Source organism: Canis lupus, chromosome 4 (genome assembly GCF_003254725.2).
Source record: "Canis lupus dingo isolate Sandy chromosome 4, ASM325472v2, whole genome shotgun sequence".
In the NCBI taxonomy this organism is placed as follows: domain Eukaryota; kingdom Metazoa; phylum Chordata; class Mammalia; order Carnivora; family Canidae; genus Canis; species Canis lupus.
In genome coordinates this window covers 70400132-70424300 of record NC_064246.1, presented here as the reverse complement: position 1 = coordinate 70424300, position 24169 = coordinate 70400132, and the positions used below count along the sequence as shown (strand labels likewise).

The 24169-nt window shown below is 33.7% G+C and overlaps 1 protein-coding gene across 7 annotated transcripts in view; it reads right to left on the bottom strand.

The window, feature by feature from the left end:
* Window positions 1–24169, bottom strand: part of RICTOR (RPTOR independent companion of MTOR complex 2) — a 117274-nt gene that overhangs the window by 24608 nt on the left and 68497 nt on the right. For all 7 annotated transcript variants that reach the window (XM_025436376.3, XM_049109307.1, XM_025436377.3 and 4 more), the window contains 17 exons: window positions 20370–20437; window positions 17033–17100; window positions 15914–15996; window positions 14713–14800; window positions 13900–13990; window positions 13725–13791; window positions 13498–13578; window positions 11633–11733; window positions 8944–9109; window positions 8552–8653; window positions 8389–8435; window positions 6813–6948; window positions 6212–6411; window positions 5670–5796; window positions 5128–5292; window positions 4857–4933; window positions 4365–4443 (listed from right to left, as the gene is read on the bottom strand). In XM_025436376.3, coding sequence (XP_025292161.1) covers window positions 4365–4443; window positions 4857–4933; window positions 5128–5292; window positions 5670–5796; window positions 6212–6411; window positions 6813–6948; window positions 8389–8435; window positions 8552–8653; window positions 8944–9109; window positions 11633–11733; window positions 13498–13578; window positions 13725–13791; window positions 13900–13990; window positions 14713–14800; window positions 15914–15996; window positions 17033–17100; window positions 20370–20437 — 1746 coding nt within the window. The remainder of the gene's footprint in view (window positions 1–4364; window positions 4444–4856; window positions 4934–5127; window positions 5293–5669; window positions 5797–6211; window positions 6412–6812; window positions 6949–8388; window positions 8436–8551; window positions 8654–8943; window positions 9110–11632; window positions 11734–13497; window positions 13579–13724; window positions 13792–13899; window positions 13991–14712; window positions 14801–15913; window positions 15997–17032; window positions 17101–20369; window positions 20438–24169) is intronic.

Sequence of the window (24169 nt, the reverse complement as noted above, 5' to 3'; positions counted from 1 at the left end):
TACAGGAGTGGTTATAAAAATTAAGGTACATTCACATAATGTACTATTCAGCCATTCAAAAGAACAAGCTAGATTTAAATGTGTAGCTCTGAAAAGATCCCTCAGATATACTGCTAAATGAAAAACATTCTTATCTATATTTGAAAACAGAACTCATTTTATTTTTAAATAAAGAGTATGTACCTATAGATAGAACATCTCTGAATGCATACAAAATAAACTGTTAACAGGCATTACCTTCAGAAAAGACAGAATAAGGGCACAGGGAGACATTTTTCATTCAAAACTATTTTAGACAACTTGAATTTGATGGGTTACCTTAACTCCCTATTTAGAGCCTCTAAAAACATACTTTTCCTATTTTTCCTTTAGGTTCCATATTTACTTTCTAATAGTAACATGAGGTTTTAATTTATACTATACCATAATTATTACTACTGCTACTATTACCACTACATTATTACCAAACGGAGATATGAAAATCTCCGTGCAAAAAATCTAATTAAGGCAAGTATTCTGAGCTTTATACAGGAGTAGTTACATTCATGTGAATAATCTTTTGACCAGGGGAATTCATTTGGAAAACACTAGCCAAAGGTCAGGGGTATGGTTTATAGCTGTGAAATGCACTGAGTTTCTAAATGTGGGTCCTCTTGAGGATTCTGCCCAAAAGAACCAATCTGGAGGGGTTTTTTTTTTTCAAGAAAACCTGAACTGAGGGATGGATCTCTGCCTATACAGGAAATATAAGCAGGCAGGCAGAGGAGCCACTGCCCTTGTCCAGGGAACTAAAACTGAGAGCTCCAGAGTGGTGAGGTCTTTGAGAAATGCATGAAAGTAACCCTCATGTAAAAGAATTAACATTTGAAATCTACCACATTCAAAGCTAAATAGTCCAGATAACAATTGTACCAACTGAGTAAGTCTGTTCTTGGCCCTATGCCCCTTCTTCCTCCTGCTCCAAAGCTGACAAGGCCCTGAACCAGAAGGTAGCTAGTAAATGGGGAGCGGAATGAGTACAAAGAGTGATGAGACTGAACAAATCTTCCCTCCACTGTAGGTTTCCATGTCTATATCAGGTCTGAGTACTAGGTGAAGTTTTAAAATGAATGAGTTAATTTTTAATACTTTACTGGCCTGGATGTTTTATTACTTTGAAACAGAGACAGTCTCAGTTCATGTTGGCACGCCATAAGCTACTGAGAGGAAATCAAAATATAGTGAGCATGGGCTTTGGAATCAAAAAGCACCCCTGCTCTGCTATATTTAAGCTTTGTGACCTAGGATAAGGTTTACGCCTCTTCATCTCCAAATTTTCTTTTTTTTTTTTTCATCTCCAAATTTTCATTCACAAAATAGAAATAACATAAAATAATTCATTGATTGTCTTCAGGATTAAATGAGGTAAGACCTGAAATGGTAGGCATTCAGTAAGCTGGTTCTCTTCCCTTTCTCCTTTTCTCTAATTTGAGAGAGAGACTATGCTATCTTTATTTTGACACCTCTCATTTACTGCCTAATTAACTGTAACTGCAATTCAGCATCTGTTTGTAACTTTCTACTGAAAATGCTCTAGCAAAATTCACCAGTGACTGGTGCATCGGTGGCTCAGTTGGTTAAGCATCTGCCTTCGGCTCAGGTCCTGATCCCAGGATCTGGGGATCAAGGCCTGCATTGGGTTCCCTGCACAGTGGGGAGGGAGCCTGCTTCTCCTTCTCCTGCTCCCCTTACTTGTGCTGTCAAATAAGTAAATAAAAACCTTTAAAGAAACATTTCACCAATGACCAAACTGTCAAATTCAACAGATTATTTTCTATTGTTCATCTTTTTAACAAATATGTATCACTGACCTCTCCTTCCTGAAGCATCCTTTAGTGACACCATTCTCTCTGGCAATTTTCTGTGTTTCTGTCCTTCTATTTCCCTCATTAAACCAGGATGTTCTCTAGGGAGCAATTTCCAGTGTTCTTTCTTTTTTTTGTTCTTTCTTTTTATCATCCCTGGTGATCTCACTCACTTCAGGTTTCAACTACTATTATATATTGAGGACTCCCAAATTGCAATCTTCAGCACATATATGAGCTCCAGATCCAAAATTCCAAATATTTTCTGGATACAATGACTTGGTCATTCCACAGAGTAATAATACAATTCAACATATTCAAAAATCATTATCCTTATCCTGCAAACTATTTTTTATAATTACAATCTCTCCTTTTTTTAAAGATTTTGAAAAATTTATTTGAGAGAGAGAGAGAGAGAGACCACCACCCTGGAGGGGAGGCAGAAGGAGAGGGAGAAACAGGCTCCTTGCTGAGCAGGGAGCCTGACATGAGGCTCGATCCCAGGACCACGGGATCATGACCCGAGCCAAAGGCAGATGCTTAACCAACTGAGCCACCGAGGTGCCCCTGGCACCCCTGTAATCACAATCTCTTCATGGTGATCCACTGCATACTCAGTCATTGAAATTAGAAACTTTAAAGAGTCAAGATGGACTCTTCATTCATTATATCCAATCAGTCCACACATCTGGTCCATCTTATTTCAAAGATGCCCAGAAAATGTATCCCTGCCTATCCAATCTCAGCATCACTAAACTCACATTTTTACCAGTTCTTGCTTCTTAACTGGTCTTAAGATTCCTAGGCTTTACCTTTAATGATCAAACTTCCACTCCTGCACTACACGACCTGTCAATGTTTTTAAGGCACAGCTCTAATTAGACTAGACTTTAAACACCTAAAATTCCCTCACTTCTGATAAAAGTGAAATTCCTTAATGACATAATATGGTTTATAGGGCTTTCTATAATCTACTTCTAACTCAACATTTCAGTCTCATCTTTCCACTCCTCAGTTATCCTAGCCCTAACTACAGTGGAATATAGCTTTCTCCAAAAGTCTGAAGTTTCAATAACCTATAGTCAATGTATTTACCTACTTACTCTTCAAGACTATCTCAAATATCATATCATTTCCTGAGCCCACCCAAAATTTCTTTTGCTAATTCTAATCTCTAAGGCAGAATCATCTACCCTTCTTTTGTTTCCTTAAACAGTACACATGCCATTTATAGTAGTTTTATCTTGTACCTACTATTTCAAAGTAGTGTGCCAGATATCCTAAGCAATTTCCTAATACGGTGACTGATTTTACTATGGTAATTTGTTTAAGTAACTTAAAACTGTCACATCTTCTCTCAATTCTCCAATTCATTAATTATTGAAAGACTTCATGCCTAAAGTATGTTTTTGTTTTTAAAGAAAGTTACTTTATTTATTTGACAGAGAAAGAGAGAGAGAGAGAGAGAGAGAGAGAGAGAGAGAGAGAGAGAGAGAGAGCATGAGCTCCCATTGAACAGGGAGCCAGATGTGGGGCTTGATCCTAGGATCCTGGGATCCAAACCCGAGCTTGAAGGTAGATGCTTAACTGACTGAGCCACCCAGGTGCTCTGCCTAAAGTATGTTTTATAGTTACAGTATTTTTTAAAAAACAAGAATTTCAGGATGCCTGGGTGGCTCAGTGGTTGAGAGCCTTTGGCTCACAGCGTGATCCCGGGATCCAGGATCCAGTTCCGCCATTGGGCTCCTTACAGGAAGCCTGCTTCTCCCTCTGCCTGAGACTCTGCCTCTCTGTGTGTGTGTGTCTCATGAATAAATAGATAAAATCTTAAAAAAAAAAAAAAAAAAAAAAAAGGAAAAAAAAAAACCCCTGAGAATTTCTTGTGAAATATGGTTCAATATAAATAATAATTGAAATGATGAAAAATCTAAAAATTATTTACATTAAGACTGATTATCCATGGGTTTCTAAGATGCTTTGACAATTTCTAACGCTTCAAAGAAAATAAAATCACAGTGATGACCAGCTAAAGAAAAGCAAGGAAGTTAACTAGTAGCAAGAACTCTATTCTCAGGTTTATGTCAGTAGCATCCTAAAATAAAGTTTAATTAGATTATTATATCTGCTTTGCAGAACTGTTTTATAATCTTTCTTCATTTAGGAAAATGTTTTAGTTGTAGCTTAAAAGGGCTACATAAGGGATCCAAGAATAAGAATAAAAGAAATGATAGTAAGTAGGGTTAACAAATTATACCAGTACATTGTATCAATTAAACTGAAAGCAAAATTTCAATAGAATGTACACAAAGTTAATAGTTTGCTACAAAATAATGTAGTTTTAAAAATGGATAGATATAAACACAAATAATTACATAGAATTTAAGACTTGACTTTATATATGAATGTTTAAATATTTGACCTCTTGAGCTTCAAAATGTTGATATAAAAATCCTCTAAATTCATAGAGCTATGCCCTAAGGTAAAAACATACAAATTGAAGCTTACTCAACAGAAAGTTACCTTGTGCCACTTTTCCAATTGTTTTGCCACATAACCCCTTTCATTCAGATAGGAAAATCCTTTTGGAATGGAAAGAAATCTGTAAATTAAAACAAGAAACAGTTTAACACAAGACTCTGACCACAAGTGTTTAAGAAGCTCAAAGACTTTAGGAATAGCTTCTTCCTGAAAGTAAAAGGTCAACTATTATTTATATAATTTCAAATACAGATAAATTTTCATAATCTTACAAGAACAAATTAATCCAATCACAGTAAAGAAAATGTCATGAAAATAATGAGGAGAGACAAACGTATAAGAAACATTAAGGAAACAATGAAAAAAGAGTTTTAGTATTAAAGGACGTCTAAGATTCTAAAATAGACCTCTTTCAGAAGTTAACACTAAACTCTTTATTTAAAGTGCTTCCTATTTGAATTCAGCTTTAAAATACACTGCTAAAGAGAATACAACAAAAAACACAGTTATAAGAAAAATTTACTTAATATTTACCTCAGGAGGAGAAGCAAACCTTTGTCCCCAAGGTGGGATAAAGCTGGCTTCATCTGAATAAGAGCATGAAGATTGGCCTAAAAAAAGTAATTATTAGGCAAATTAACAATTGCAAAATGATAGTAAATTCTTTTTCCAAAACACTTACATTAGGTACATTATAATTTCACATTATTTTCTAGTAAAATTGAAATTAATTAATTTTAATGATTAAAATAATAATTCAATAAAAATTCATGTCTAAGTATTTTATAATATAATAGACCTTCACCTTGTCTTCACATGCTTCATCAAGAATATCAAGAGCTTCAGAAGAAATCGTTTTGTTTTTATCATGGAGCTGGGTCACAAGTAATTCAATTCCCCAATTATTGAAGAATTCAACATTAGCTCTCAATAATACTCTTAAATGTTTCGTTGCATACAGCCTGCAGGCCTACAAAGATAAATGAAAATATAAAAACAAAAACAAAAACAAAAACAAAAAACACAAACAAACTTCATGGATAGCCTATTTAGACTTCGTTTTGGGACAGTTTTGCAACTGGCAGAAAAATTGGAATTGATGGTCTAGCCCCTTACGTATTTTTTTTAGTACTAGCAAAACAAAATACTTATGTTTAAATCTAGCTGCTTCTTCCCCTTTCTAGAAAAATATGGGTACTGTATATGGTTTCTTGGAGGAATTACTATTTTAAAGTAAACTCCAATTTCATCCCATATTCTTAGAATTAATAATTAATTTTACTTGGCTTTATGAGGTACTGAATTAATTGGTTATAAAAAAATAGTTTTATTGCCTGTTATACTCACATCAGTGGCTGCAGTAAGGATTTTGGAAAGGATGACTCTTGCCAATCCATCTCTGCTGTAGTCCAAGCTAGAAACGGTCAGTTTCAGCAAGTGATCTTGGTTTTTCAATGAACAGAGATTAAGGAGACTAAAAAAAAAAAAAAAAAAAAATAGGGACGAAAATAAAAACAAGCTTTTTTTTTTTAAAAAAAGACTTTATTTATTTGATAGAGCAAGCAAGAGAGCACAAGCAGGAGAAGCATGAAGCTCCCTGCTGAGCAGGGAGCCTGTTGCCAGGGCTGGATCCCAGGACCCTGAGATAGATCATGACCTGATCCGAAGGCAGATAGATGCTCAACTAACTTAGCCACCCAAGCGCCCTTAAGCAAGCATTTCTAAAAGAAAGCATTAATCGCAAATATCACATAAAAGAACAAAGCATCAAGATAACAACTCTAGTTTTTTTTAGTATTTTAATAAAATTTATCAAATACATGTACACAGAATAAAAAGCATACATTTCTGACTACATTAAAGTTCAGGTATAGACTAAAACAACTCACCATTGAAATACACTGCATTTTTCCAACATTTTGACTCCATGAGGATGGCAAGAAAGCGTTCCAATAAATAAAAAGTAGTGTTGACTAAGAGTAGTCAATAAACCATTATTTTGAAGACTTCTTTCAGGTTTCATTCCAGATGAGGCATTGAGCCACTGAACAATATCTTTTACCAGATCTTCTAAGTATCCTTGCCCATCCTAAAAGCAAATACATTGTTCTATTATTGGAAAAACACTTAGTGACCATAATTAGAAAAATTAACTTTAATCATATCCAAAAAATAAAATGATAATGAAGAAGTTACTAATAACAAATACCAATCACTGAGTACCTGTTCTTTTAAATTTCATTCAACACAATGCTGCATGAAGATGATACTATCTTCCATTTTACAAAGAGAAAACCAGTTCTTATTTCTATAAGGCACATAAGTTGTCCAAAGTCACGTAACTAGCTAGTGACAGAGTCAGGATTCAAATCTAGGTCTGGACTCATTCCATATGTTTCTAAATATAACTTACACATATTCAGAAATAAAAGGAAGGGGGCAAATTCAATGAAAAACATTTGTTAGGAAAATATTCAAAATGCTTATTACCTCTTCAGACTCAAGAAGAAATTCTGTAAATTGGCAACCCACAACCGTGAGCTGCTTAGACTTGGCAAAATCCAGATCCAGGTTGGCATATAATTTACTGCTGGGCTTGTAAAAGTAAAGTAGTCTTCGTACAAACCTACAGGCAAAATAAAATTACCAACAGAAAAACCAAAAAATCAATTTAAAATCTTAACCATAGCTTATGATGTAATTGGGCTTTGAATATGTTTTGGGTTTAAACCATTAGAGTAAATGGGAGGGAATAAGTATCTGGTACATCTCACACACACACACACACACACACACACGCATGCAAAAACAATAACCTTATTTGTCAAGAACAGTTTGTGAAATACTTTTATGATGAGATGTCTGAAAGAAATAGTAGAGAACAAAGAAGCTAGCTGGCAAAATACAGATATAACATAGCTAGAAGATAAGCTTGGATAAATAGGAAGAAGACACCTGAACATAAATTTTCTTCTACTATTCTTTTGTGACAGTCTTTGTCCCATGATTCTATAAAATAATCCTATACTAGGAAATTGTAAGCAAAATATATCATTCTATAATTCTGTCACTTTTTCACAATTAAGCAAAAGCCAAGCCCAAAAGCTTCAGGTAAAATTTAGGCAACTGTATTTATGAAGCAATGGACCTAATTTATTATATTTCAATATCACTTTTGACATTATGGGCTAAGCTTCCATTTAACTTAATTCAATTTAATTTCATGCACTACAATCCAATCCAACAATGGTGCCAATTCTAGGATTTGGAGAAACAAAGTTGAATGACACCTCATCTCTGTTCTCAAGCAGTATGAAAAGTTGGTGCTGTTTCTTTATTCCAATGTAAGTTTATATATAGTCTCTATAAACTTAATATAGATATTAAGTTAAATTCATGAGGAGATGAATACAATCAAATAATAATATTAAGGACATAAATTTTTCAGAAAAATGAAGTAAAGTCCCTCTCATTGAATGATGAATGAAATCAGTACTGGTAGTGGATCAGTCTAAATTCATTCTGAGTAAAAATGCATGGGGGTACTAGAGAACAGCACAGTAGCTTGAAGTGATGTGTATGCTATGAACATTAGTATGTTTTATGAAAGACATGGAAAACTTCAACTTAGTTAATGGGAATGCAAAGAGGAGGACAAATGGCTAACCCTCCAAAGTCAGATGCAAATGCAAGTAGAATAGTAAAAATAAATGGCCATCACTTTGGGAAATGAACAGTATGTCCTTATTATGTCATCCTCATATGTTACTTAGGGCTAAGATTACAATATGGTTGATATTATCCCAATCTGAGAAATTTTTATCTCAAGTACTTCATTTGTTCTAAAACTAAAATCAGAATATAAATAACTAGAGAAAGAATTAGTTGATGCTTTTGGGTTGGAACAGCATACACAAAAATGTATACATGTACCTACGGAATACCAACTATTAAAATGTATGTATGTATCTTTTAAAACACCAATTATTACTTTTCATGGGTATTAGATATCATATAATTCAAATTTAAGTTCTTTCAATTTAAATGCAAAATAGTTGTTACATACCTGTGCAACTGTTCATCTTTATAGTTTCTTAGATTTACATTTGGCCACTAGAAAAATATAATGGGTTATATTACATATGTATTTATCAATTCCCAAACATATAAGCATGATGAATTACAGTGAATAATTAGTGAAGCTATAACCAAGAAGTATCTTATCATACCTTAAGAATGGTCCCTATAAGATTCCAATTCCATTCAAGATTCTCTTTATGTTGAAGGACTTGGCTATCTCTAAGGTTCATTAAAAGAGCTTCCTCTGTATCCTAAAATCATCAGAAAGTAATAAGGAAAATTAAGGCAATTCTCTTCACATCCAGAAAATGAAGTTCAAATCTTAAAAATTTAAAGAAAGATTTTTCATTTAAGGATGAATTATCAAGGCTTTTTAACTTTAAAAAGTTATAGAAACATAGCTCTAATGCTTGTAAAACTAGAAAGCCATTTGAAAATCCATAAGCCTGAGTAAAACTAACTCAGCAAGTATAGCGTATTAACGTCCATCAGTTAAAAATTAGGAAATGAAGTTAAAAATTGCGATGTTTCATTTGAGTACCTTAAGAACAAATATATCTTTCTGAACTCGGAGATACTGATCCCGTTTCTGGTGGGTTGCAATTGCTTTCTGAATAATGTGATCTAAATGAAGGCTGTAAGGCTTAGGTCCTCGTTTCTTCATTTCATGGAAGCGTTTTAAACAGTTCAAGGCTGCACTGGCTCGCCTGTTGAAAAAAAACGGAATTAATTCTGTAGCAAAGCTAGCATAATTTTAAAGAGATCACTTTGGTAAATTATCCTAGTAAAATATATAAATTTAAGGCTAGAGATGGTTGCTAGAAAGTAAATTATTTAATCAAATTTGGAACCACAAAGAAAAAAAAATCAAGAACAATGCTATTTGTATGAAAAAACACTATGTAAATCCAACTAAATATGTATTTACTAATCTTTTCTTCTGTGGTGGCAGGCACTTTAAAAAAAAAAAAAAAGATTTTATTTATTCATGAGACAGAGAGACAGAAACATAGGCAGAGGGAGAAGCAGGATCCCCACAGGGGGCCTGATGTGGGATTCAATCCCTGGACCTGGGATCATGACCTGAGCCAAAGGCAGACAATCAACCACTGAGCCACCCCCAGGTGCCCTATGGTGGGGACTTTTTGTATATTGGTTTTAAGAACTCCTACAAAGTTAGAAACCTAGTTTTCTCTATTTTCTTACAGAAGTTTAAAAACTTGCTTTTCCCATTTAAATCCTTAATCCATCTAAAACTGATTTTTATTTATAATATAAGGCTGGAATATTTCATTTTCTCCCCATGTGGATAATTGATGATTCCAGTATCAATTTGTATAGTCTCTATTTCCTCCCACTGATCTGCAATTGTAAATGGTATTTTTTTAAAAAAATTATTTTTAATTCCTTGTTTGTGGTTCATAAAAGCAGAGTTTTTGAGAATCTGGTAGCAAAAAAGTCTCAACTCCAGAACTCCTGGGAAAAACAAATTGGATTTAAAATTTTAAAACCTTGAGATGTGCTCAGATTGGCAAGTATTTATAAATAAAGAGCTTGCTGAGTGAAAAGAACACCACCAAAACAAAACAAAAACCATTATAAGGTTCTTATTGCTGAAATTCTGAAGGTAAATTTGAATTCTGGATGAACCATGAAATTCATGGGTCATAACCTGAACCATAGAGTTTAGGTCTACAAGGACTCAGGAAAAACATTCTTCCATCATCAAACTACTAAAATAAAAACTGAAAAGGATGACTGGCTGACTCAGTCAGTATAGTATGTGGCTCTTATCTCAAGGTTGTCAGTTCGAGTCCCATGCTGGATGTAGAGAGAGGTTACTTAAACTTAAAAAAAAAAAAGCTGAAAGCTATGAAAGCCTAGAGTTGGAACTGAGATGGTCCCTAATACTCTTAGTTTATAATACAACTTCTATTAAATAATAGTATATCCATTGGCAGAGTTAAAGTTAATAGAATATTATTTACTTATTGTGAGGCCCATATGTGTACTTCTGAACTAACTAAACTTTTAAGAAATATATAACTTAATAAAAATTCACAGTTCTGAACAGCTAATGAACTAGATTTCATTAACATTACAAAAAGTCCAAATATATAGATTTCTCTAATCATAACAGGTAGAATTTAAAAAAAAAAAAGGGGGAGGGGGAACACCTGGGTGGCTCAGCGGTTGGGTGCCTGCCGCCTATCTTCGGCTCAGGTAGTGATCCAGGATAGAGTTCCACATCGGGCTCCCTACAAGGAACCTGCTGCTTCCCCCTCTGCCTGTGTCTCTGCCTCACTCACTTTATCTGTATCTATCATGAATAAATAAATAAATCTTTAAGAAAAATTTTAAAAAAAAGAAAGAAAGAAAAAGAAAACACTCCTGGTTTAGACAAAGTCTTAACAAAATGAAAAAGATTCCTACTAGCACTTTCCAACCAGGCTTCTCCATTTTTACCTTTTAAATTTTATTTTATTAGCAATGTGAAATTCTAACAGAGCTACAGCTGTATTACCATAGTTTTGTTTCAAATTTTGTTTGCAATATTTCCTTCAGTATTAAGAGTTTAACTTACTTCAATGCCTATACTACAAGTTATTAAATTCCAACATTTTTAATCACACATACAAAAGATATTGCTACTCTTTGTGCTTTATTAACTTGAAATATTTTATTTTATTTATTTATTTTTTTAATTTTTATTTATTTATGATAGTCACAGAGAGAGAGGCAGAAACATAGGCAGAGGGAGAAGCAGGCTCCATGCACCGGGAGCCCGACGTGGGATTCGATCCCGGGTCTCCAGGATCGCGCCCTGGGCCAAAGGCAGGCGCCAAACCGCTGCGCCACCCAGGGATCCCTTAACTTGAAATATTTTAGACATTAAAGAGCCTGAACTGCTGCTCAAAACATAAAATAGTCCAGAAATTTTTCAAAGAACATTTTTAATTTTGTGGCAGAAAGTTTACGTCCTTGGCAAGAAACATGCTAGAAAAACTTGATTTTACTAAGCTATAATAATACTTGGTAGCCTAAAATACAAATTATCAAATAATACTATCAATCTTCCCCTCATCTGTAAGGCATCCTTAAGAGAATTAAAAAAAAAAAATTTCCAAGCATAATCTACATACACATATGCAATTTTTGAAAGAGAAGGTCATGTAAGTGGGTATTAAATACACCAGGCATAGTCTTAGCTACAGAGCTATGATACTCACAATCTCTTTTCCTTGGGGATATCAAAAGATGCAGCCATATTCATGAGGGTTGGCAGGCAGTGCAAATGATGGCTATGTGAATGAGGAAGAATTGTATTTGCCTAAAGTAAAATATAACATTTTTTAAGAGTTGACAAATAGAAATATTTTGTTATAGATTACTCATAGATGAAATACTAAAGGTTTTACTCATAAAGTGAACGTAATGATTTACTTTCCAATACATACTTACTTATAATTCATCTTATCTTTCAACAAGATGGGACAGAATGAAGATACACACTCCTGTTACATTAAAAAATAGTCTGAATTTTACAGATCCTTTATTTTAACATTATAGTGTTAAGTGGTAACCAATTAAATTCAATTCTTAAATGATCTGAAAGGTTTACATTTCAAAACTTAGATCCAATGCTATAATGTTACATTAATCCTGCTTTCCAAACAAAATTCACCACTCAATCTGCTTTCCACCAATGAAGAGAAGTAATTAAATGTGGAAGCCAGAAAATCTAAGCATAATAAGCAATGAACTAATAGCACTATACTCAAAATAACCAGCTGTTATATTTCAAGGGAATCAAGAATTCTGGTCATGAAGGAAGGAAAAGATGAAATCTATAAAAAAGATTCCTTCATAAGAAGCAAATAATTCTAGATACTGATATAACCTTAGAATGAAAGAATGAAAATAAAAATCACATCTGAAAACCTGCAGTATTACTTAATTCTTCCATGGATGGGCTGAAGGAGAATGAAGCATGTAGATAAACAATTCATTGGTAAACAAGACAGTTATCGTTAAACTCTGTTAAACTCTCTTCACATCACTCACAGAGCCCAGCTGATGTGGAAAAAAAAAAAAATACTGGAGGTAGTATTGACTGAAACAACAACAACAAAAATACTATGCCAATAAAAGAAAATCATAACATACTTTTAAAAGATCTGCCACATGGTTACTTCCTCCTTTAATGAGTTTAAAGTGGTTCGTTTTATTCAATATTCTACTAACAGGTGACCTATAAACAGGAATTCTACCTTACAAACAATCAGTTCTCCCATTGCTTGATTTGCTGGGATTAGAGAATGGTCAGATTACTTTCTTAGCTCCTTGTTTCCCAAAGTTACTGATGTCACAAAATCAAGGCAAAAAAACTCCAAAAAAACTAAAAAAAAACCCCAAAAAGTACTCAACTTCTAAATCTCAACTCAGAGAATATGTTCAAACAAGGGAGTTACATTTTGAATTTTTTTTCACAAAGTTTTCTAAAATTCAGGCACTGACTGTCATATGTCAATTCCACTGCTACCCGACTGACGTAGTATCTAGTTTTGGAATTTCTTGTTAGGCAGCAAGTCATTCTAAGATATGTTAAGATTTATAGGGGCAGCCTGGGTGGCTCTGCAGTTTCGCGCCGCCTTCAGCCCAGGGCGTGATCCTGGAGACCCGGAATCGAGTCCCACATCAGGCTCCCTGCATGGAGCCTGCTTCTCCCTTGGCCTGTGTCTCTGTCTCTGTCGCTCATGAATAAATAAATAAAATATTAAAAAAAAAAAAAAAAGATTTATAGGACTCAAAATGTCATCAAAAGTAAGTATAAAAATCAGTATTCAGTACTTTTTTTACATTTTTTTCACTTATAAAACTAGCCTACACTATATATATACACACAGTAACATATACACACATACATTTATGTATAGATAGATACAAGGCATCATCAAGGGCTCTTTGCAATGCAAAGACACTCAAAAAGCGTAAATTTACTTAGAGATATTACAAAGTAACATTATTAAAATAATCTGTTTTATAAATTAAGACATTAATAGTATGAAACATAATCAAAAGTTGCTAAACTTACCATATGTAAAAGCTCTCCTAAAAGGATGGTAGCTCTAACTGAGATATGGTCATCACTGTTTGTTATCACTTCAACCAATCCCTTTGAAAATAAGAAGAAAATATTATAGTTGCAGAATAGCATGTAGGAATACATTTATGAATCATATGTATGCTTGTTGCTCTGAGAGAACTTTGTCAGAGAAAATTAAAAAGTAAAATAGGATAAAATAAGTTTATAATTCTTACCTCTAGAAGTCCATTACGAATAAATGCGGAGAGTATCAGTGCCAAATAATTATCCATGAGGTCTGGCCTAGAAATAAACAGAGCACAGACACAGCTTAAATACTGTTCAACATATTACATAATTTAACATAAAAATAGTATTTGTAATAAATTTGAACTATTCCCCTAATTCTACCTGGATCTGGCACGATGAGGAAGAATAGTTTTTGCCTCAGCTGCTACGAAGCCATCTGAAAGTCTCCAACTGTCTTGGAATCTGCCTGGATCTAAAATAGTTAAAATTAGGTAGTTAGAAGAAAAATAAGAAATCACTAAAACACATCAGTTAACCATCAGCTAATCAGGCCATAAATAATGTTTTAAAATGTTGGTTAAATAAATAGACAGAGGGGCACATAGGTTGCTCAGCTGGTTAAGTGACCAACTCTTGATTTTGGTTCAGGTCATTATCTAGGGGTTGTGGGATTGAGCCCCATGTGGGGCTCCTTACTTAGTGGGGAGTCTGCTGGTCATACACTCCCTCCCTGCTGCCTCCACCCCTACTAAGATAAATAAATAAATCTTTTAAAAATGTTAAAAAAAAAAAGACTGAAAAGGCATACAGAAAAAAATGATTTATTGATGTACAGTGTCTAAACTTTCATTTTGGGACTTAGGAATCATTTGGCTAAAATAAAATTATACTGAGAATTAGATAATCTAATTTGAGAATTATATCAGTTTCTTATCTTTGCCCTTCCTTTCTTTGTCCATTTTTCTACTAATTTCACCGCTCATCTGTAATACCTAGGGTGATGATAAAGAAATCAAAATTTCTTATTTTTGGAAATTTGAGGTTTTATTTTAATGCTAATTTAATGCCATGATGATGCAGTAAGAAAATGATATTCAATATTTAGTTCAGTATTTTGCCTTTGAGAGACTCAGCTGATAAACCATTTTAAAAATCACAGTATATGAATAGATACAAATGGATTTCAATACTTACCTACACTGAGCAGTGCTTCTATGAATTCTTCAGTCACAACAGGTAGAGGAAGACGAAATATATCATAGAGCACTTCAAGCAGACCTCGCTGCAAGTGCAAATAAATGCGGTTCATTTACTTTTATGGAATGAATCTTCATTTAAATTTAAAAACTTAAAACAGAGGTTTTAAATGTCTTATTCACAGAAGGAAAAACTGATAAAATCAGAACTACTTATTTTAGAAAACTGCCATCTCAGGACTACACTTGAGAAGAGATAACTACAGCGTGCTATATTACATACACAATTTAATCTTTTCAATTAATCTTTTATTATACCATTGTAGTACATATGGAGAAGTAGATATACAGGTGAAACATAATTTGCCAAAGGTAATGGAGCTATAAAGACTAAAATTAGGAGTCAAATTTCAGTGGGCCAGACTCCAAAAACGATGTTCTTTCCCCATCTGTGAAGTAAGCAGTCAAGTGAATAGCCCCAACCTTCAGTTCCCTGCTTATAGATCTTTCCATCTATAATCACATCCCTTCCATTTCCATGGTCTAAAGGCTTTTCAGTTCACATTTTAAGCAAGGCACCCTTGGCTAGTATTTTCTAATATTTTTCAACTCCAGGTTTGGTTCACATAGAGAAAAACAAGAAAAGGGCAGGTTTTAATCAGTTGAACACAAAACAAAACCATCTAAGTGGAAAAGAAAGAACTACTGAAGAGTTTATATTTTTTCCTCCAATTTCAATTTGTTTTAGCCACATTTTAGGAATATATCTGATAATTAAGCATATTAATATTAACAACCCAATTTTAATGAAAACCACCACTCATTACAAAAACATGTTAGAAGGCATAAGATACATAAATACTGTATTTACTTTTTACTGAATAGAGTTTTGAACTGCTTGAACCTTTTACAGTGAGAATGCCCTTCTGTACTGTTTTCATTTTTTAATGAATAAAGCATAATTAATTTCATATTTTTAAGTTCGTTTTTAATTCAGCCATAGTTCCTAACATCACTGTTTCAAATTATTTGTATTACCCTTAGGGTTCAACCAAGTAGTAAATATTTATTCATGTATTTTTTAAATGCTCTGTGATACATATGAATAATTCACGAGGAAAAAGCAATACCTGAAACAACTTTTTTTAACAATTAATTTCCTCTGTTAAGTCTGGAAATGAAACAGAGTAACTACCTACCCTTATTTCCATGTTTGGTATACAAAGTACTCCAATTAGGGATTGGATCCCAGAGTTTCCAGGTTTACATAAATTAATAATACCTAAAGAGGATAAAAAAGAAAAAATATCACTAATCTAAATTTCAACAAAATCTATAGCAATATATTCATAATGTAAAATCTGTGATATTTTTCCAGATAATTCCAAAACTGTGCTATTATTTGGTTATCATATCTAATATTTCCCTACTGACTAGAGAGTATCAGTAATTTTTATCATTTAAATTCCTTCTTCTATTTGTTGCATACCCAAAAAAGTTCATCAATCTGACTGCTTACTATTTGTTTGCTGATGAGTGATTCTCAGAATACAGGAGACAGGACAATGCCCTATCTCTCTTATGTAATACCTCTTAATCTAAAGTGAAGTGAAAAAAAATGAAAAAAAAAAATAAAGTGAAGTGAAAAATTTGCTTGGCATTTGTCTTTTAAAAGTGTAATTCTAAAATTTATTGAATGTACAAAAGACTGTAACTGGTAGAATTCAAATAATCTGTATAGATAAAAATTTTAAGTGGAGTAATTAGGTCAAACAGTTTAAAGCACATTAATATATAAAAAAGGAAGGTTTGCTGAATAGCCAATAAACAAAAAATATTCACTATCATTACTCATTGGGGAAATCTAAGTAATATTCACAATTGGGTACCATTACACACCAGCCAGTATGGCTAAAAACTTTAAGACAACATGAAATGCTGGTAAGGATGCAGAGCAACTGGAACTCACATAGACTGTTGATGGGAGTATAAAATAGCCTAAGTATTTTCAGAAAAAGTCTGGCAGTTTCTTATAAAACTAAACATATATCTACCTTGTGACTCAGGAATTCCATTTGGGTATTTACCCAGGGCAAATGAAAGCTCATGCCCATAGAAAAACTTTTTTAATCACCTAGGTAATCATTAGCACTTGACTTACAAATAGTCAATTTTAGTAATTGTTACAAATCCCTCTCACTCTAATAATAACATACAAAGTTAAGACTAGGTTAACATCTAAATAGATGCTACAATAATAATTTAACATTTGAAAAAATAATCAAGTTTTTCTTATTAAGCAGCACAGATTAACTTACCTGCCCATGACCGGAATGTTGCTATGATTCCCATTTTACTGGCTAGAAACCTTGCTTCTCTGTCCTCTCTTGGAGTGGGGAATGCAAGGGGCAGAAATCAAAGAAAACAAATGTCAAAATAAAAAGTGAGATTTTTCTCCTAAAGTATCAGGGAAAGAAAACCTATCTATCATTTGTTAACATTTAAATATTTACAAGGAAATAAAACATGTTAAAAAAAAAAAGATCTACCTCAAGAAAAATTACCCATATACTGACTCCTGCCCCAATTTAAAATTCCCAACATAGTTTAAAGTAAGTTATAAATTCCACTGTTCAATTTAGTTCTACTTTTCCTGCTTTCTGAAAACTATTCTTAGATACCTCATTAATACCTTTAATTGAGCACTAGAGACAGCATCACCCTATTTAATAAGCATCTCTGTCAAAAGGCTACCCCTTAGCAAAGAAAATACCTCTTACTTTTACATGTATTCTTTTTTCAAAGTTTGTTATATGTGTGTGCACATGCATATATATAAAATCTCTACACCCAATGTGGGGCTTGAACTAATGACCTCAAGATCAAAAATCACATTCTCTTCTGAGTCAGGCAGGTGCCCTACCACACATATTCTCTTTACTTGAAAATTCTTGCCCCAAAGTTATTTCAAAATTTCTAACAAGCAAGTTCAACATCCCATATATATTCATTGATATTTTAAAATAACTAGATTGGGCAGCCTGAGTGGCTCAGCGGTTTAGCGCCGCCTTTGGCCAGGGCATGATCCTGGAGACCCAGGATTGAGTCCCACGTCAGGCTTCCTGCATGGAGCCTGCTTCTCCCTCTGCTGTGCCTCTGCCTCTCTCTCTCTCTCTCTGTGTCTCTCATGATTAAATAAACAAAATCTTAAAAAAAAACCCTAGATATTAATATCACCAGCTATTTTCTAATTGTGTATCTAAATGTCTCACTTGTTCTTTCCTAAGCAATAGTTTATAACCATTAATCAAGCAATAGATTTATATTCATTAAATTTTCCATGTATGGCTTATGGCCAGTTTTCAATACTTAATAGCAATCTTAAACTACTTATGCCACCTCAACCACCTCTATTCTCTCAACTGTGTTTTTCTGTGCCATCTTTTTGTCTTCCCTAATAAAGCCCTTAACAGCGGTAAGAACACAGAAATCCAGAGAACTTGGAAAGAAAAAGCGGGGAAGACATTAAAGAAAAAAAAAAAAAAGAAAATAATCAACTTAAATAGTGAGCAGTCTGCAAAAGAGGAATGAAACACTTAAAAAGACATATAAACAAACCACACCTAGCTCTATAGTATCAAATAAATGAAAACATAACGGAAACTAAAATGAGGAGATGGGGTGGTGGAAGAAATGAGATAAATGAGATTTAGACAATTATGGGATAAAGCTTTTGGCACTCCTCTTAAAAATGTTACTGACAGGAGTGCCTGGGTGGCTCAGTCAGTTAAGCATCCAACTCTTGATTTTAGCTCAGGTCATGAAACAGAACCCCATGGAGCCTGCTTAGGAGTCTCTCTCTCTCTCCCTCTGCCCCTCCCCCTGCTCATGCATGATCTCTTTCTCTTTCTCACACACACACAAAAATATTAGTGACATACTTAGAGTGATTGCCTGGTAATTCATTCTCTAATCTATTCAATAAATTTGTAGTACTAAAAAAAAAAATCACTCCATTTTCTCTTGTTTCCTGGCCATAAATGTACCCATGCCTCCAAAACTATCCACACTCCAGGAACTAAATGCAAGTAAATTATAGAACCGAACAGGTAAGAAAGGATTTTGGTGGAATGTACCTTCCTTCTCCAACTCTAAAAAATAGCCAGGCTCATCTCTCACTCATCTTAGTAGGCAGAATTCTAAAAATGTCCTCCATCTCCCTCAAGATTCCATGCCCCAAACCCTGGATCTTGGAATATGGTATCACTGCCATGATTGTGACTAATTTATGTTTTATAGCCTGGCAGATCTTAAAAGACAGGGAGATCATCTGGTAGGCTTGATCTAATTGGAGAGCTTTCAGCAGTTGGTGGCAGAAGACAAAACAGAGATTCAGCACAAAGGATTTGAGGAATTTTTGCTGTGTTTGAAGACAGAGGGAGCCACGTGCCAAGGAAAGAGGGTAGCCTATAGGAGCTGAGCGTAGGCCTCAGCTGTCAGCAAGGAAACACAGACCTAGTTTTATAATAGCAAGGAAGTAAATTCTGCCAACAACCTGAATGAGGTTGGAAATGGATTTTTCATCAGAACCCCCAGATAAAAGCTGTGCCAGACTTTTGACCTACTGAACTGTGTGCTAATAAACTGATGTTATTTTAAGCTGCTACATTCATAGTAATTTTTCATGTAACAGCAGAAAGTGCATTTCTCCCATCAATAAGGAGAATGTTAAGTGTCATTAGGAAAAGCCAAGAAAGGGGCTTAAAAATCCCTAATTCACAACTCAGCTGGAATAAGGTTTGAGAAGTCTTAAACAGAGAACATCTATTTTGATATCTTAGCTCAGGTTATGAAATGTTAGGGTGTGATGAGTCCACAGTGACAGAAGTGATTAAAGATATAAAATCGCTATTTTTCATGAAAATGAAAAACAATGAAAAATGAAAAACAAAAATATCCCAGTTTCACAACATTCTGAAATTAAGAATTTTAAATTCCGTATCATCAAATAAGTGCTTATGTCTGCAGTCCAACAATCCTACTAGAAAAATGCTTCATAGCACATTTATTGTAATAGCACAATCCGTAAAATCTTCACAGATAACACATTAATACAATACATTGATCCCTGAATCAATTTATAGTTATCCCAGAATACCTCATGAACAAGTATTTTCTCTCCAAAAAAATGTTGCAAATTACCCTGCATCATTTCTAGGAAACAAACGTTACTCTATCTCCTTTTATTTCCCTACTAACCCTACTTCCAAAATTCTACAGAGTTTATCCTTCGGCTTACGTAGTTAAGGCAGCTCTTCATTCTATTCCTTGTTGTTATTTCATTCTTTTACTCTCTCAATGTAATTACGCTAAAAATACATAATAGAAAAATAATTAAAGATCTTGTTTCTACTACAGCCTATCTTATATTATTTTAAAAAAGAGATCAATTTCAAGTCTTTAAACTCCTCATAACTTATTTTTAATTTCTTAAGCCACAGATAATTATGAGAAATACAACGTAACTCCTTCATGAAATAGGAAATTTACTTAAACTCCCATTGTTCTGGCTCTACATACAATCAGGTAAATCTAAAAGCTTTAACAGCAACATAAACACTTCCTTATAAATTACTAGGAACAAATGGTACTTACTTGAGTTGTCCTTCAGCTGTATCCGGACTATGTCTGTAGTGAAAATCAGTATAGGGTGCTAAAATTCGCTAATAAAAAAAAGGAGGAAAAGGAGGAGAAAAGAGTCCTTTTTATAAAATGCATTTTTCTTTAACAAGCTAAAATTAATATAATTTCTCTATATCTTTAATTGGGTATACTGTTTGAGAGACTTAGTTCTTCAAACTCATCATCAAGGAATACATTTGAGTGACTTTTTTTTTTTTTACACAATTTCTGAACTTTTAAATAGAAATATGACACATACATAATAAAACAGTGCACAAACCATGAATGTCAAGTTTGGTGTATTTTCTTAAACTAAGTCCATTGCTGTAACTAGCACCAGATGAAGAAAACACTAGTATCCTTAAAGCCTTATTCCCTCTTTAGATTCAGTTACTACCTACTCCAAGATTATTATCCTAACTTTTAAAACTATGATTTAGTTTTGCTTATTTCTGAACATCATTAAAAGGTTTTATTTTATAAATTACACTCTCCTTTCGGTGCTAGTATGAAAAAAGTCCAAGTTATTTTCGTGTATTGTCCTTGTTTTCAGCAATCTTGCTAAACTCACTCATTTTAAACTTTTAACAACTATATCTCATTTACCAACTCTCCTGCCATGCCTACTGCATTATTATGATCTAATTTTTAATATTAAATATAATTTAAAATACATAAGAAATTATTAAAATTGCTTTCAACAATCAGTATGCTTTTATATTTAGTCATCTATGTGCCTTTTCTGTTAATTTTCATTCCTTCCTACATTTCCTTGTCTTAGATCATTTTCCCTCTGAGGACTCCCTTTACTCTTTTATTCTTTATGTGTCTCATTTTTAAAACAACAATAGATATTTGTTATATGGTTCCTGTGAGTCAGGAGTCTATGAGAGGCTTAGCAATGCAGTTGTGGTTTAGGGGCCCTCAGAAACTTGCAGTGAAAATATTGGTTAAGGCTACAGTCACCTAAAGACTTGGTTGGAGCTAGAGGACCTGTTTCAAGATGTTTCACTCACAATGTGCTAATTGTTGGCAACAGAGTTTAGTTCCTCCCACTGGTACCTCCCCTTAGGATGCTTTAAGTGTCTTCCTAACATAAGGGCAAGTAATCCAAGAAAGAGCAGTGTTTCTTTACATTGTTTGGTCTTTTCTTTTTTTTTAGTCTCAAAAAAACCTTCATTTTATCTTTGTTTTTGAAAGACATTTTCTCTGGATTAGGCTGGCATTTTTTTTTCTTTCAGTGCTCTAAAGATGTCATTTTACTGTTGGCTAGTTTCCATGATTTCTATGGGAATCAGCTATTAGATATGTTCCTTCAAAAACAACGTGTTTGGGGATCCCTGGGTGACTCAGCGGTTTAGTGCCTGCCTTCAGCCCACAGAGTGATCCTGGAATCCCGAGATCAAGTCCCACATTGGGCTCCCTGCATGGAGCCTGCTTCTCCTTCTGTCTGTGTCTCTGGCACTATCTCTCTGTCTCTCATGAATTAAAAAGAAAAAAAAAAATCTTAAAAGATTTCTAAAAAAAAAAAAAAAAGAAAGAAAGAAAAGAAAGAAAATAACATGTTTTTTTTTTTTTTTCCCTCTAAAGCTGTTTTCAAGATTTTTATTTATTTTTGTTTTCAACAATCTTACCATAATGTGCCTACATGTTATTTTCTTTGTATTATCTTATTTGGAGTTTTGTAAGGTTTGTGAGCATGAAGTCTCATCAGTTTTAGAAACAAAGTTCTGGCCATCGTCTCTTTGGATATTTGCTTCTGTCCGTTTTCTCCTCCTTCTCCAAAGACAAAATTATATTTTATCACTTTTGTTATGTTTTGTCCATTTCTTTCTTTTCCCTCTCTTTGCTTTACTCTGGATATTTTTTATTGACTTTTCCTCTAGTTTATTAATAATGTCTACTTGCCCAAAATGAATTTTCATTGAGTTCAGAATTTCATATACTGTTTTTCAGTACAAGAACTTCCACTGAAATCATATGTATATTCCAATTATCTGGTGAAATTCTCCATTATTTCTCGTATTTTCTTCCCTTTTTTCTTCATTTTCCTTTACAAATTATGCATGGTTTTGTTTTTGTTTCTTAAGATTTACTTATTTATTTAGGAGAGAAAAAGAGTGCGAGAGTGAGCACGGGGTGGGAGGGGCAGAGGGAGAGGGGTGAGACAGTCTTTTTTAAAAATATTTTATTTATTTATTCATGAGAGACACAGAGAAACAGAGAGAGAGAAAGAAGCAGAGACACAGGCAGAGGGAGAAGCAGGCTCCACGCAGGGAGCCCCACGTGGGACTCGATCCCGGGTCTCCAGGATCACGCCCCAGGCTGTAGGCGGCACCAAACTGCTAAGCCACCCAGGCTGCCTGGGTTAGACAGTCTTAAGCAGACTCCGTGCTATAGAGCTCAATTCCACAACCCTGAGAGAATACAACGTGAGCCAAAACCAGGAGTCAGACACTTAACCAACTGTGTCACCCAGGCACACTGCTTTGGTTGTTTTAAAGTCTTTTTCCCTCTAACTGCACTATCTGGATCATCTGTGGGCATGTTTCTATAGAATTTTTTTTTTTTTTTGGGGGGGGGTGTTTAATCAAATGGTCATATCTTTTTGCATGACATTCAACCAAATTAGTAAGTAAATGTAGGGTAACTCTTAAAGAATCTTCTTCCCCTCAAATTTCACTCTCTCTGGCCCTTATTGCTTTCACAGTTCTATACTGCTTTAATATGAGACTTTCATAATTATTCAGCTTTCCCAGTTTCCAAAGCAGATGCTTTAAGCTATTTTATTCTACCCGGAAATGTAAGTTTAAAAAATCTATTTTTTAAAACTCACTATAAAAAATTACAATGGATTTAGAACCCTTATAGATGGTCTATTCTATTAAATCCACACATTTTTCTGTCTGAGGGCAAAATATGTTATAGATAGCGAAATAAAAGCCAGGGTAAATTTAAAAAGGGATTTTTAAGGGGAGGAAGATTTGGGCCTAACAACAGAAACAGCAACACTGAAAATAGTTCCTTTGTATGTAGAACGGAAATCAATGTATAAATTTAGAATCAAGTTTGTAAAATATAATTAATAAAAATGAGGACACTATTCTCTTAACACACTATATAATGAAGATGATGATATTAAAGTAGATGATGATGAATAATATCAAAGGTAACCAGTATCTGTTGAATATTTACCATGTGGTAGGTACTGAAGTACCTAGATTAGAATTTTCTGTAGATTAGAATTAATATGTGTAAAGTACCTGGAAATAGTAACTCATTATAAGCATTACATGAGTGTTAGGTGGTGCCTTTCTACTACTATTATAATATTTATTGTTCACAATTCTTTAAGGTGAAAACCATGACCTTCATTTTACCTAAGAAAAAATGGGTCCAAGAGAGGCTTATTAACTTGTCCAAATCATAAAGCTAGTAGGTCATAGAGCAAAAAAAATCAAAACCAATCTGTATAGCCCAAAGTCTATGCTCTAAATCACTATGCTATTCTGGGGGAATCTCACTAAAAGAGAAAAAAAACAAACATTTGTGGTTTTAGAGAAATAGATATAAGCAAAGACACTAGTGTAAACGTCTACCACATTCTTTTGAGGTGTTCTTACTTAATAAAGGCTTTGCTTATCTGCTTTATAATTACATTGGAATAAAAACAAGCCTATACATATTATTTTCCTTTATTGTAATCATCTCACCAATCCTAAAATTACAGTTCTACTTGATTAAAAAAAATTAGGCCAAATAAACTATAAAAT